Source organism: Callospermophilus lateralis, chromosome 15 (assembly GCF_048772815.1).
Source record: "Callospermophilus lateralis isolate mCalLat2 chromosome 15, mCalLat2.hap1, whole genome shotgun sequence".
Lineage (NCBI taxonomy): Eukaryota > Metazoa > Chordata > Mammalia > Rodentia > Sciuridae > Callospermophilus > Callospermophilus lateralis.
The window spans coordinates 68,655,376-68,672,126 of NC_135319.1; the positions used below are offsets into that span (position 1 = coordinate 68,655,376).

The 16,751-nt window shown below is 36.1% G+C and overlaps 1 protein-coding gene across 5 annotated transcripts in view; it reads right to left on the reverse strand.

The window, feature by feature from the left end:
* Armh3 (armadillo like helical domain containing 3) overlaps nucleotides 1-16,751 on the reverse strand; it is a 171,326-nt gene that overhangs the window by 60,454 nt on the left and 94,121 nt on the right. For all 5 annotated transcript variants that reach the window (XM_076835222.1, XM_076835224.1, XM_076835220.1 and 2 more), the window contains one exon: nucleotides 13,714-13,789. In XM_076835222.1, coding sequence (XP_076691337.1) covers nucleotides 13,714-13,789 — 76 coding nt within the window. The remainder of the gene's footprint in view (nucleotides 1-13,713; nucleotides 13,790-16,751) is intronic.

Genomic DNA, 16,751 nt, shown 5'->3' on the forward strand with positions numbered 1-16,751 from the left:
GCACCTCTGGGTTTAATCCCTAGGACCAAAAAATAATAATAATAAAATTCATTTGGCAGAATATAAGACTCAGAATAGACAAGCAATTCTAAGCCAAAAAAACAATGCTGGAGGCATCACAATATCTGAAATGAAATTATACTGCAGAGCTATAGTAATGATAACTGCAAGGTATTGGCATAAAAATAGATACACAGACCAATGGAGACAAATCCACACAGATACAGTCATCTGATTCTTGACAAGGTTGTCAAAAACATACAATGTTGAAAAGATAGCCTTTTAAATAAATGGTGCTAGGAAAACTGGTTACCCAGATGCAGAAGAATGAGACTAGACCCTTATCTCTCACCCTGCACAAAAATCAACACTAAATGGATGAAAGACCTAGGAATTAGGCCAGAAACTATGCAACTCCTAGAGGAAAACATAGGGTCAATACTCCAGCATAGAGCTGGAACTATATAGCTCAGTTGCAGAGTGCTTACCTAGCTCGTGTGAGGCACTGGTTCGCATAAAAATAAACAAATAAAATAAAGGCATTCTGTCCATCTACAACTACAAAATTAAAAAAAAAAAATACTCCAGCATACAGGCACAAGCATTGGCTTTCCCAATAGGACCCTAAAAGCTCAGGAAATAATGTCAAACGTTAATAAATGGGATGGTATCAAATTAAAAAGCTTCTAAACAGCAAAGGAAACAAGAATGTGAAAACAGAACTTATAGAATGGGAAAAAATCTTTGCTACCTACTCTTCTGACAGAGATTCATATGTAGAATATATCAAAACACCACCAAAAACCAATAATTCAATTAATAAATGGACAAATGAGTTAAACAGACACTTCTCAAAAGAAGAAATACAGATGGCCAATGAATGTTCAACATCATTAATAATCAGGGAAATGAAAATCAAAACTATACTGAGATTTCAGCACTAGTCAAAAGGCAGTCATCAAGAATATAAACAATAATAAATACTGGAGAGGATGCAGAGAAAAAGGAACACTTTTAAAACTTTTGATGGGATTGTAAATTAGGATGACCACTATGGAAATCAGCACAGAGGTTCCTTAAAAGATTAAGAATGGCTGGGTGACCTGGAGTTGTAACTCAGGAGTAGAGTACTTACCTCACACATGTAAGACCCTGGTTCAATCCTCAGCACCACATAAAAATAAATTAATAAATAAGTGAATAAAATAAAGATATGTGTACATCTACAACTAAAAAAAAAAAAAAAAATGGCTGGGCAAGGTGGCACATTCCTGTAACCCCAGTGGCTTAGAGGTTGAGGCAGAAGGACTGCGAGTTCACAGCTAGCCTCAGCAACTCAGCAAGACTCTGGCTCTAAATAAAATATAAAAAGGCTGGGGATATGGCTCAGTGGTTAAGTGCTCCTGGATTCAATCTGCAGTATCAGAAAAAAAAAAGAAAAGAAAAAAAGACTAGTAATGGAACCACTACATGACCCAACTATACTACTCCTCAGTATTTATCCTAAAGAATCAAAGTCATCATACTAGTGATATATGCATACCCAAGTTTATAGCAGCATAATTCATAGCCAAACTATGGAAACAAGCCTAGGTGTCTATCAACACATGAATGAATAAAGAAAATGTGTTATAAATACACAATGTAGTTTTATTCAGCCATAATTAAAAATGAAATTATGTCATTTGCAAGAATACGGATAGAACTTGACCCCACACCTACAAGGCTTCAAGTGAGGCTCTGAGAGCATGTACCTGGAACCCACCGAACAGATCCTTCTATTTCACAGTGCAATAGCTTGATTGAGGACAGAGGGCTGAGTTCAAGGTTGACTCCTTTTCTCCCAGGAGCAATACTCCAGAAATAGCCCCTCACTTGAGCCAGTAAAAACAAGCTACAATCAGCAGCCCCTACATTACTAGAAGAAAATGAGATGCAAGAGACAAAGCATGTAACAAGATTATCTTCCACAAACTAATACAGACTCCAGACATAAAAAAAAAAAAAGCACAGTTAAAAAGTCCTTCAGTCATTCCACATCAAAGCAGTATGTCCTCTTTAAATGTTATACCCCCCCCAAACAAATGTTCATCAATTAGCCCTACTTTTTGTACCTATACTTTTCCTTTGTTATAAAGTTTAACATGAGGGCATCAAAAGCCAATGAGCTGGTTGGGGTTGTGGCTCAGCAGTGGAGGGCTTGCCTAGCATGTCCGAGGCTCTGGATTAGATCCTCAGCACCACATAAACAAACAAACAAATAAATAAATAAAAATAAAGGTATTGTGATCAACTACAACTAAAAATAAATAAATAAATACGCCAATGAGCTCTGACTGCTTATATCTAGGTATAGGAAAAGAAATAGCTGTGGGCTATTAGCTCACCAGGGAATAGTGCAAGATCTAAAATGCTGTGTTTACTACCTATATGTAAGAAAATCTCCCACAACAGAAATATATATATATATATATATATATATATATATACACACACACACACACACAATCTAAACTCAGACTTTTACCCCATTATCAAATAGTCCTCAATACAGATATGAAAAAGTGGTCAAAAGTAGAGTACTATTTCTGATAAGTACTCACTTTTTCGGAAAATATAAGGAATTTCCCATTTTAGTTTTTGGGGTTTTTTGCAAAGAAAGTGTATTGAGGGGCTGGGAATGTAGCTCAGCAGCAGAGCACTTGGCTAGCATGTGTGAGGCACTGGGTTCAATCCTTAGCACCACATAAAAATAAAGGAATTCTGTCCATCTACAACTACAAAACTATTTTTTAAAAAGTTTATTGTGCATCTATGTTATTTAGAGCTTCAAAGGAATAATGTTTCTATATGTCCCTGAAATTAAATTATTATAAATCTGGGTCAGGTATGGTATTATGTGCCTGTAATCCCAGCTACTGAGGCTGGAGACTGAGGCTGGAGACTGAGGCAAGAGGATCATTTGAGCTCAGGAACTGAAGGCCAGTGTGGGCAACATGGGCAATAGACTGTTTAAAATCAATCAATCAATCTGAGTCCAATAAATCAAGGTGCATATAGTAAGCCCTAGAGCAACTACTAGGGAAATAACTTTTTAAAAATTAGTGAAAAAAACTTATTAAATAAAAACACTACATTAGAAAATACTTAATGCAAAAGAAAGCAGTAGAGAAGGAACAGAGGAACAAAAAGGACAACAGATATACCAAAAAGGAAATAGCAGATGTAAATCCAACTGTATCATTAATAACATTAAATTTAGATGGAATAAACAATCCAATCAAAAGTCAGAGATTGTCAGACTGGATTAAGAAAGAATTATCCAACTACATACCAAAAATACATTTTAGATTCAAAGATACAAATAGATTAAAAGTAAAAGTGTAGAAAATGTGGTATATATACATAATGGAGTTTTACTGAGTCATAAAAAAGAATGACATTATGGCATTTGCTGGTAAATGGATAGAAATGGTGAAAATCTTGCTAAGTGAAATAAGCCAGACTCAGAAAATCAAGGGTCAAATGTTTTCTCTCATATGTGGAAACTACAGCAAAATAAAGGAAAGAAGGTGGTGATGGGGGATCAAATATCATAAATATATAGGGAAAATCAGTGGAGTAGAAGGAAGAAAATGAGAGGAATGGGGGAAGAAAAGGAAAGGGGAAGAAATGTGGAAAGAATTTAAGAAAATCCTGTTATATGCATAAAGTACCAAGGGAATTTCACCTTTATGTATATGTAAAAAGTAATAATCAAATAAATAAAAGAGTGAAAGGAAGATTGGTAGAGTAGACAAAGGAGAATAAGGGGACAGAGGGGGAGAAGAAAAAGGGAGGCAGAATGGGGATTGAAATTAATTCCTTGCATTATTATTTTGTCAAAATGAACCCGAATATTATGTATAATTGCAATGCTCTAATAAAAAAAATAAATAAATGAAAAAATGACAGATTAACAAAGAAATGGAAGACATGAACAACATTATAAAGCAATTAGTCCTAACAGACTTTCACAGAACACTCCATCCACAATAGCAGAATATTCATTTTCCTCAAATGCATACAAATACTCTCTAAGATCATATGTAAGGCCATAAAACAAACCTCAATAAATTTACATCCCCCTTTTTGTGTGTGTGTGTGTGCGTGTGTGTGTGGTACTAGGAATTGAACTAAAGGCCTTGAACATGCTAGGCAAGCACTCTACCACTGAGCTACATCACCAGCCCTACCTCAATAAATTTAAAACAAACACAAACAATATAAAATATGTTCTCCAAATTTCTTTCTGTTGTTGATTTCTAAGTTCACTCCATTATGTTCAGAATTAATTAAATTTAATGAGGTTTTTTTTTTTTTTTTTTTTTTTAAATAGAAGATCAAATTAAGGGGCTGGGGTTGTGGCTCAGTGGTAGAGCTTTTGCCTAGCATGTGCATGGCCCTGGGTTTGATCCTCAGCACCACATAAAAATAAATAAAACAAAGGTACAGCATCCAACTACAACTAAAAAATAAATATTAAAGAAATCAAATTAAGTCTAAAGAAAGCAGAAGGAAAGAAATAATAAAGACTATAGTAGAAATTAATGAAACAACAGAAAAAGAAAAATCAGTGAAACAACACTATTTCTTTGAGAAGATCAATAAAAATGGAATAATAAATTAACTAGACTGGCAAAGAAAAGGAAAAGAAACTCTAATTATTAGAATCAGAAATCAAGGAAAAAATACTATACTATAAATAAGTATAAAGTAATACTATAAATGACTGTGCCAATAAATTAAGACAATTTAACTGAAATGAAAAAATACTTAGGATGACACAAATACCAAAGATAACGCAAAAAAAAAATAGACAATCTGAATAGAACTATAACATGTCTATGTCCATACCACCGTGAATGTGCCCGATCTCTTCTTAATAGAATTATAACAAAGAAATTGAACTATTAAAAGAAAAAAAAAAAAACTGAAAAAAAAGCCCAGGCTCTAATAGATTCCACCATACATTTAAAGAACAATGAGTACAAATCCACAAATTATTTATGATAAAAGGAATAGAATGGAACATTTTCAACTTGATAAAACATCATCTACAAAATGAATGACAACCCATGGAATGGAAGAAAATATCTGCAAATCAACTAATAAAGGATTGATCTAGAGGGCTGGGGTTAGGTTCAGCGGTAGAACACTCGTCTAGCATGTGCAAGGCCTGGGTTCGATCCTCAGCACCCCATAAAAATAAATAAAATAAAGATGATATTATGTCCAACTAAAAAATAAATATTAAAAAAAGACTGATCTAGAGTACATAAAGAAAACCTAAAATTATAATATGAAAAATAAACAAATCAATTAAAAAATTAGAAAAGGACTTGAATAGACATTTCTCCAAGAAAGATACACAAATAACCAAGAAATATATTGAAAAAATGCTCAACATTTACTAAGTCATAGAGAAATTAAAACCACAAAGAGATAACACTTCACACCCACTAGGATAACTAGTACCAAAAAAAAAAAAAAAAAAGGAAACAAGAGTTGGCAAGAATATGGAGAAATTGGAATATAAAATGGTGTAGCCCTTTGACAAACAGCCTGGCAGCCAGGCACGGTGGCACATACCTGTAATCCCAGCAACTCAGGAGACTGAAGCAGGAAGATTGCAACTGAAGGGCAACTCAAAAACATAAACAAATAAAAAAGGATGGGGATGTTGCTGTGGTAAATTGCCCCTAGGTTCAATCCCCAGAATTGTCAGAAGGAAAGAGAGGGAAAGAGAGAGAGAGAGAGAGAGAGAGAGAGAGAGAGAGAGAGAGAGAGAAAGAAATGTCCTGACAGTTAATAAGAATGTTATACAACTGGAGTTGTGGCCCAGTAGTAGAGCACTTGCCTAGCATGCATGAGGCACTGGGTTCGATTCTCAGCACTACATAAAAATAAATAAATAAAATAAAGGTATTGTGTCCATCTACAACTTTAAAAATATTTTTAAAATGTTATACAAAAATTTGTCAAATGATCTAACAATTTCATTTCTGTGTAAAAATCCAAAAGAAATTAAAGCAAGGTCCTCAATACAACAACAGAGAAACAAAATGTATACATACGATGGAATATTACTCATCCATAAAAAGGAAAGTCTGATACATGCTACAGCATGGATGAAGTCTGAGGACATAATATTAAGAGAAATAAACCAGTCACAAAGGACAAATATTACATGATTTTTCTTATATTAAGTTCCTAGGGTAGTCAAATAGAAACAAAAAATAGAATGACAGTTGCCAGGAGCTGGAGTGAAGAGGGAATAGGGAGTTAGAGTGTTATGTGAAGAAGAAAAAGCTTTGGAGACAGATAGTGGTGATGGTCACACAACAATGTGAATGTACTTAATACCACTGAACTGTACACTTAAAAATAGTTAAGATGGTAAAGGGAAGAGGTACGTAGAGTGTAAAAAACTTCCAGGGAATTTCAGGATGAGTTCAAGATGGGTTTTATATGCTAAAGTCACCTAAAATCATAGCAGTCCCCAAATAAAAATCTTAGTATTTCATTACAAATATCTGTGTCTCCTAAACTAAGACTTCTTTATTTCATAGCAAATCACCAGGCCTAGCTATGATCTAAAGCAAAACCTGAAGATGTAGCATAAGCCAAGCTAAAGCAAATCAGATGATTAATCACATGGGATTCAGCATTGGCTTTTTGTTTCTATCTGTAGTCTTAAGAGATTAGGGAAGAGCCATTATTAGGATAGTAAGTAATGCTCCCAGTCACTGAGCAAACAAGATTAGAGCAGCTTCATTTTGGTGCTTTATTGTAATCTACATAATGCTTTTCATTCTCTCTAATGGAAGATCAGCAGGATCTGATTAACAAAAAAGGGGGAAAAAAAGGTCATTATTGATAAATTCTAACTAGAGTGACAATCTGAGCCTACCTACCACAATAGGGCAGACAACTAGAATAGGTTATGTTCACAAACTTGCCACTAGTTAAGAGTCATCAACTCAATGCCTTTGCTTCTATCCTTAATCACATTAATTTATATTTACTTCTCACTAGACTAAGTTGCATCCTTCTATTGAAATGCCTGGGTATCAAACTACTCTTCTTCTCAACTCACTGGTATTCATTTTGATAAAAGAACTGTGGCTATGAGGCAAATATTGTAGCCCAAAGAGGATCATGGGCAAGAAGAGCCAGAGAGATTTTAGTTGGCTGAGAACTCACATTCTCTTCCCAACTCTAACTTTACTGTCATCAACAGTGATTACTGTCTGAAGTCATACTTTCTGTGACATTCAAAATTTTATACACAGCTTATTCCAAAAGGTGATTAAATGAATACCCTTATCTAGAGACAGCTAAAAGCTACTCTTATTTCTTAGTAGTATACAGTTAAAGTCTATTTATTTATTGATTGATGGTCAAGGAAAACAACTAAATAAGCACATAAGCAGCAGGAAGGGTGCTAAAACCACTTCATCATTTGAATAAAAAGATCATGCAGGGGCTGGGGCTATAGCTCAGTGGTAGAGCACTGCTTTGTATATGTAAGGCACTGGGTTCGATCCTCAGCACCACATAAAAATGAATAAATATATTGTGTCCCTTTAAAACTATATATATATCTATATTTTGCAGTGAACCAGGGAGACAGGAGGCAAACTCACTACATGAACAATTAAGAAACTTATAATAAAGAAATGCACTAAATTCACATTCCATTCCATCCCCCAGGTTTGTAACTAACTACAACAATATCTAAAAAGTAATTCTGAAGCCAAGTGTGGTGGTGCATACCTATAATGCCAACAAGTTGGGAAGGTGAGGCAGGAATATCACAAGTTTGAGGCCAACCTCAGGGTCTCAGCAATTTAGTGAGACTCTGTCTGAAAATTTTAAAAATAAATTAAAAAATTTGGGAGTAAAGCACCCTTGTATTCAATCCCCAGTACAAAGGTGGGGGCGGGGGGGGAGAAAGAAAGAAGGAAAAAAAGAAAATTACAAATCAAGAGAAACACCTATTTGCAGAGACTCAGCCACTCTTTCTGTGAGCAGAGAACAGATTTTGAAACTGATACTAATAAAATGCTCATTAAATGAAAAGCACTTAAATATTAACTTGGAGAGATATTCATTAAGAGCCTCAAATTACTTGTCTTGAAGTTGTTTGGTCAGACAAAGGTCAAATTTTAGTATAACATTCTTCCTTTCCTCTTTGACTAATTAGATTAATAATCGACAAACATGGGCTGGGGTTGTGGTAGAATGTTTAACTCACATTTATGAGGCACTGGGTTTGATCCTCAGCCCCACATAAAAAATAAATATATAAAATAAAGGTATTGTGTCCACCTACAACTAAAAAATATTTAAAAAAAATAATCAACAAACATCTTCCTAAAGTACAAGACCTCCTTGGAATAGCCTGCAGGAAACATTTAGTACAGAAATCTCCAAGCAAAACTTCCCAAACATCTTCCTTCCAGCCCTGCACATGACCCCCTCAAAGTATTCTTCCTTGTGAATTGTTAGATATGTAGAGGCAGCTGAAGCTAAAATTCCAAAAGTGGAATTTTAAAGGTAAAAAGTAGGCCGTGCCCCATGACACATGCCTGTAATCCCAGCAATTTGGGAGGATAAGGCAGGAGGATCTCAAGTTCCAGGCCAGTCTCAAAAACTTAGGAATCTATTGGGGGTGTGGGGGAACGGCATGGCAAATGCCATAGCTTAAGGATAAAGAGAGTGTCCCTATGGCTAGGGTTATAGCTCAGTTGTAGAGCACTTGGCTAGCATGTATGAGATACTGAATTTGATCATCAGCACCACATATAAATAAACAAATAAAAAGTCCAAAAAAATGAGAGAGTGTCTCCCTGGGTGCTCCCTAGTATCTTAAAAAAAAAAAAAAAAAAAAAAAGGTAGAGCACTATATTTTATTTTATATCAAAGCAACAAAACAACTCTCTTATAGGGAGGGAAGGAAAAACACAGGGCCCTGTTTGTTGGTGACATCAGGTGTTCCAATAAAAATAGCAGTTTCTAAGCAGTTGCACTTTAAGAATCTCACTGAAGGATCAAACAGGAAGAGAGAGAAAGTGTTTAAACACAAATAACTAACAATTAATAACTAACAATTTCTGGCATGACTAAGCCAGAAAAACTAGTGAAAAGCAAAGAGACTGACATTTGAGCAATTTAAACCCTCCAAGCATGTGGAAGCACTTTTAATTTCCACTACTGCAATCTAAGTTCCAAAGAACAGAACAGTTTGCAGCCTTCCTGCTTCCCTTCACCTGCTGGGGACACTATGTGAAGATAGTTATTAGATGCACTACATTCTAGGCAATCCCAAAAACATAGTATGAAGCTGTCATCAACCGGCAAAACAGTCTGGGAGGCCACTCAGCTGTTAAATGTCTAAGTTTCAGATGCAATTCAATCCCTTCCCATGGCTATCAATGAACATACTATAAGATACTCTGCCTAAGAAATTCTTTCTAATTATGGGATTAAGACAAATAAACTTTATTGAAGAGCAGAAACAAGTTAAGCACACTATCATAATTTTCCTGTCAAACCTTTACATCCTTTATCTTTGATAACCAACTTAGTGACCAATAGTTAAATGTCCCATAGTATCCCTAGGAAACTTACAGGTCAGATTTTCTGACAGAGGCTCCTGTTTTCTCACTCACCCAAAATTAACAGTGACATGGATATACAACATAAGCCCTTAGAAGATCTAGGCAAAGGAGCATAAGGCAGCCCTCATAACATGGCTCACTGTATTGGAGACTGCTCAGGCATACTATTTGTTTTGCCCTCAGCTAAGAGAACTCCCTGAACTATTCTCAGGTCCACCTACAAGGAAAAGCACAACATCTTTTAAGGTTAATATCTTAACTTTTACGGAACGTAAAAATGAAAATGTACTTAGGAAACACTCTAAGGAATGCTTGAAATGCTAAACCTAAAAAACACTGTAGGGTTGGGAATGTGCCTCAGTGATAACAGTACTTGGCTAGCATGCTCAAGGTCCTGGCTTTAATTCCCGGCACTCCCAGTGGTAGAGTGCTCACCTAGCAGCACTACAAAAACAACAACAAGCTGGAGATATAGCTCAGCTGGCAGAGTTCGTGCTTTGCATGCACAAGGCCCCAGATTCAATCCTCAGCACCAGAAAACACCAACAGTAACAGTGTGGCGATTCCTCAAAAAGATCAAATACAGGACTATCATATGATCCCTCAAATTCTTATTCTGGGTAGATGCCAAAAAGAAGCAAAAGTGGCATTATGTGCAACAATGAAAAGGTAGAGCTGGGCACAGTGGCACACACCTGTAATCCCAAGCATTTGGGAAGCTGAGGCAGGAGGATCTTAAGTTCCAGGACAGCCTCAGCAATTTAGCAAGACCCTGTCTCAAAATAAAAAGCAGAAAAAGACTAGCTAGGGTTGTAGTTCGGTGGTAGAGCAACCCTGGGTTCAATTCAAAGTATCTACTCACCCACTCCTCTAAAGAAAAGGAAAAGGAAAAAGACAATGAAAGGGGAACTACAACTAAAGTGTCCACCAACAGATAAACTGATGAACAAAATGTGGCACATATACAAAATGGGAGATTATGTGGCCTTAAAAGGAAGGAATTCTGACACATGCTACAAGACAGATGAAACCTGAAGACACTGTGCTAAGTGAAATGACCAAAATTTTATAGTTTCCTAAGAGGTTTTGTTTTGTTTATTGTAGTGGGGACTAAACCTAGGTGCTCTCCACTGGGTTACATCCCCGGCCCTTTTTATTTTATTTTGAGACAGGGTCTCATTAAGTTGCCCAAGCTGCCCTCAAACATATGATCTTTCTGCCTTGGTCTCCTAAATTGCTGGGCATGTGCCCCTGCACCTAGCAATAAGAGCTTTAATATATATAATATAATTTTTACTACCCCTATCCTGTGAAATAGTTGATATCATCATCACTCCTGTTTTACAGATGATAGAAAGAGGTCCAGAATGGCTGGGGATACAGCTCAGTTGGTAGAGTGCTTGCCTCACATACACAAGGCCCTGGGTTCAATCCCAGGACCACAAAAAAAAAAAAAAAAAAAAGATCCAGAAAAACTAAAACTAAGTAATTTGTTCAAGGTCATATAGTGAATGGTAAAGACAAAAATTAAAACTCTAGTTTTTCTAATTTAAATTTCCATGCTTCTTTCATGATGTGTTCTCTATTTACCTCCATAGTAGCTTTTGCTGTAACTCTAAAAGAAGGAGGTATTATGGTATGGAAGAAAGAGCTCTAGGCTTAGAGTTGGATGGCCTACTATTATCTGTTTTACCACAATTCAAGATCTATAGGCTCAGTTTCCTCAGTGGGAAAAAGTATATTTTAAGAAACATATGACAAGGGCTGGAGTTGTGGCTCAGTGGTAGAGTGCTCACCTAGCATGCACGAGGCACTGGGTTCGATACTCAGCACCACATAAATGTAAAATAAAGATATAGTGTCCACCTAAAACTTATAAAAAAATATTAAAAAAAAGAAACATATGACATAATCTATAGAGTTTGAAGATTAAAAAGATAGTATATGAAAGGGCAGAACAAAGTCTGGCAATGATAAAAACAGAGGTTAGAAAGAAAAAAAGGTAAACTTCTGTGCTTAGTATTTTCCATGATCTAGACTCAGTGTGATAAATTCAAATACATCTTTCCAGTAATCTCTTGAGAAAAGTGATAGGTCTTTTTTTTTTTTTTTTTTTTTTTTTTGCTACTTTAAGCATATATTCTAATTCATTAGCAACAATGAAAATGATGTGATTATTCTCTGCAGCAAGCTCATCAGAGAAGTTTGAGGAATGAAAATAAAAATAGAGGCCTGACAGAGTGATGCAAAGCAAAGGAAGAGGTCATGGTTAGGGCATTTTTTTTCCAAGGTTTAGCCTAATTTTATCTTCATTATTCAGAAAAAGGAGAGGGTAGCCAGGTGTGGTGATGCACACCTATAATTCTAGCTACTCAGGAGGCTGAGGCAGGAGGATCACAAGTTCAAGACTAGCCTCAGAAACTCAGTGAGACCCTATCTCAAAATAAAAACGTCTGGAGATGTACTTTGGTGGGAAAGCGCCCTGGGTTTAATACCCAGTATCCTACTCCACCCTCAATAACAAAAAAAAAAAAAAAAAGGAAAGAAAAAGGGAGAGACCCGGAGCTTTAACCATCAAGCTGTTTGATGGGTTGGTGGAGAGAATAAGGACAGCAGCCAACCCAGAAACCACTGAAAGGAAAGCTAGAGATAAAGCAAGCATAGAGGAATGTGATCAAGGAAACAGGCCCCAAATGAAAAGAAGCTGCCAGGAAAGCCTATGTAAATACATAACATAAATTATAACCATATGCACTTCATTCTCTAGCACAGAACTTTGTGCTTCCTTCAAATACCCACATTTGTCATACTGCCCTTGGGGTCACAAAGAAATATTTGGAAGAAGACAGTTTATAGTTCCTGATTCTTACTGAAATTCACATTTATCATAAGACTTCACCACAGTGTCTAGATGATTTGCTAGATATAGATATGCATTTATTTGTGAGATTTATAAAATTGTGTTTGCTGCACAATTGTCTCTGGGGACAGGTAAGGAGAACAACCTTCATTGCAATCTTGTTAGCACATCTCACCCCCTGCTCCCTCAGCCCAGCCCTCCTCACACACAAATTTTACACTTCTCCTTTTATTCTCAGAAGTGCCTAGCACTGTAGTAAATAACTGCAGGGACAGGACATTTTACCTTAAAAAAAAAAAAAAAAAAAAGAGAGAGAGAGAGAGAGAAAGGAAAAATAAATATACAGAAACAAACATCACATCCCAGCTCTGTCACACATTAGAATCTATAACCAAGTTGTAAATGTGCATTACTATTATGGGAATGTCTGGAAAGGCTTACATCTGGAGCTAAATCAAGTTCCCCATCTGTTGGATTTGCCTCTTTTACTCAACATTAATATTTTTAATTGTTTGCAAAAATGATTTAATAACTATTGAGAAATGGAAAATCATAGGCACAAAGGGAAGAAGGAAGAAAAGTCAGATTTAGGTCTCATGATAGCAAAAGCACTTTCTCCTCTCCACTTATTGGCAGCTCACTCTTGTGAGTGAAATGCTTCTTCAAGACTATGACCACATCTGACATAATTTCATCCAACATATACAGCACCATGTAACTGCCTTGCTGTTTCATAAGGAATCTAAAATCACTTAGCCCTATGTCCAGACTCCATTTGCTTCTCTTTACCACAAATAGAAAAAGCACATATAGTAAAATGTCAAAGTTCTAGATTCCTATGAGTCATCCACTAAAGTCACAAAGAACAGCAGAAGAAATCTTCAGAAAAAAACTTTCAGATGACTTATGCACAGAAAATACTTTGGCAGCTAAGATACCTGAAAAGGGCTTGCAACCATCTCTTGGTAGAAAATTCACAGAACAGCCAGCACTTCGAGCTGTTTCAATACGATCAAATGAAAACCTCATGTACTCCTGCTTTTCTTGATCAAGTACGACAATTTCTTCTACTCCTACAGACACCAGAGCTTAAAATAGCAGTAGTGTTCAATGCATTCTACTTAGAAAGGTACAATAAACCTCAGGATGAGTCAAGAACTCTGAAAGAAAAAAATTTTCATTTCTTACCTGATATTAACCAATGCATGGGTCACCTTGCTAGCTGCTTCCTTCCATTGGCCTGCATTAGTAGAAAGCCTCAGGACTGTAAAGAAGCAAAGAACACAGATCTGTCAAACCCCTGATATAAAACACAAATATGAGGAATGAAAACAAATCTCAAAATAGCACTATTATAGAATAACCAAACAAAGCCTGTGCCAATCTTCTGTTACAAACATCCCCAGCCTAGAGAAAAATATAAGAGCTTATAGAATCCTTTCAGCTATATTCTTTAGAAATTTTTTTCTCTAGCTTCTTATTTTCTATCAAAATACTCTAGCCAATCTGTCTTGGGTTGCACTCCATCTGCCACTCCCTAATAACAGGGTTCCAGTAGTTTTGGGTTTTTTTTTTTTTTTTTTTTGGTGGGGTGTGGGGGGGAATGGGGTTAACTGGGGATTGAACTCAGGAGAACTTTAACTCTGAAACTCTGAACTACATCCCCAAAACTTTATTTTTTATTTTGAAACAGGGGTCTCACTAAGTTGCTGAGGGTCTCACTAAATTTCTGAGGGTAGCCTCAAACTTGTGATCCTCTGCCTCCATCTCTCAGTTCTCTGGGATAACAGACATATGCCACTGCACCCAGCTCCAAAACTTAGTTTTTATTTTCTTTTAAAATATAGTCTGGAGTGATAATTTGAGGGTAAACTGGCTTCCATACTTGTCATTTCTCTAGTGGCGTGGGCTAATTTAGTGGAACTGGCTAAGTTGGTGTTCCCTCCAGCTCCAGGTATATCTTTTCAAACCTAAAGGCATACCCTCAAACAGGGAAAATAAATTTTCCTGATAGAGGGTAGTCATGTTTCAATCAAGGAATAATTTATTTTTGCAAGTCTGACTTAATTGTGTGACCCGTAAAATTAATCAACAGGAAGATTCTTCCTTACCTGATTAAACTCTCTCTTTCCCAAACTCACCCATGGGAGAAAAAAATAACAGAAATACAAAACTAAACACATCCTATGCCAGCTATGCTCTTCAGAGTCACATATTGAAGTAAGCAACTTAGAAAAAAGACAAAACAGCTCAAGTGCTCCTTTTAAAACAACAAGCACTTGCTAGGCACTTCAATTATATATTTTAATGAATGACTCACTAAAAAGAAGTAAATATATACAGAATTTACTACATGCCAGACACTGGACAAAGTTAGATTGTATGCAATATGACAAACAGATAAGGAAACTGAGATTCACAGGAAACAAGTAATTGAGATCCTTCACACAAATTGCAAGTGATAGAGGTAGAATTTGAACCTAGAAGGAATTACTCTAGAACCAGTGTTTATGTAGAGAAATTAGTAGTTAAAAAGCATGATCTCTGGGGCTGAGGTTGTAGCTCAGTGGTAGAGTACTTGCCTAGCATGAGTAAGGCACTGGATTCGATTCTCAGCACCACATATAAATAAATAAAAAATAAAGGTCCACTGACTCTATATATATATATATATATACATATATATATATACATATATATATATATTATACACACACACACATATATGTTCATATATATACACATATACATATGAAGAATTAAGTGAGCTAATACCTATAAAGTTCTTAGATTAGTGACTGCCATAGAGCTCTGAAAGTTTTAGATATTGTTGATTTCAATAGACTGCCTCCCAAATGAATGAATGAATAAATCTACCTAAGACTTTCCAAAGGAAGGAAGGAAAGAAAGAGGGTCTAACATTAAGAAATGTGTGATCAAGTAGTAGACACCTATAACCCTTCAACTTGGGAGGCTGAGGCAGGAGGATTAAATTTGAGGCCAGCCTCAGCAATTAAGCAAGACCCTATCTCAAAGTAAAAAATAAAAAGGACTGGGAATGTAACTCAGGGTTTTAAAGTGTTGCTGGGTTCAATCAAAAAGGAGAAAGAAAGAAATGTATGATCAGTTTGCATAGGAATGTCATACGGAATACCATCACCATATGCTCCTGATCCAGGATCCCAAACAAGAAGAATAGCAGCAATAGCTCTATCAGAGGGAAGGCCTGGGGCTGTGATCAGTTAACAAAACTCATCTGGCTGTTCTGCATCTGTTCTATCAATGCCTCCATTTTATAAATACATGTAATTTTATAAAAGAGAAGACAAGATGGAAGCCTTATCAGAGTGCTGCTTTTCTAATTTATAAGGTTGACTGCAAGAAAAATTGGGATAGTTTCAAGTTAGGGTTCTCCATTCCGAATTCAGGTTCCACTTATTGTATATGTAAATTTATCCATGAAATGAACCAAATTGCTTCAACAGGTCAGACATGTCTTTTTCAACTCAAATGTGAAGATTACTTAGATTTTTTTTACTAGATCATAAGTTTTCTGATTATAGGGACCTAAACATATATGGAATTGTAGTACACACCTATAACCTTATATGAACATATATGAACTGAATTGCCCCCTCTTCAAATTTTAAGAGGTGTTTAACTTGCCCACAAATTATTTCTCCAAAATATCCTGTCAGCTCTGTTCCTTAGTGGATAGGCAACCATATGACCTCAACATGAAATTCTTTTAGTAATGCCATTAGATTTTTTGGGGGGGGAGGAGAGTATCAGGGATTGAACTCAGGGGCACTCTACCATTGAGCCAGATCCCTAACCCTATTTTGTATTTTATTAGAGACAAGGTTTCACTGAGTTGCTTAGCTCCTCACTAAGGAGCTAAGGCTAGTTTTGAACTCGAGATCCTCCTGCCTCAGTTTTGAACTCGAGATCCTCCTGCCTCAGCCTCCCGAGTCACTGGGATTACAGGCATGCACCACCGCGTCCAAATGCCATTGGTTTCTATGTTCTCTACGAAACGTAAAAAAGAAAATTATTTCAAAATGCCTTAAATGCCTCGTATCAAAGCAATCATTTGTGTAGTAAATTATGTTATGCAAAAATTACATATTATGTAGCCATTAAAACAGAGATTTAAAAAATAAGTAAGGGAGTTGTGGGGTCAAGCATTGGCTTGGCTAGCATGATTGCAATCTCTGGTACAGCAA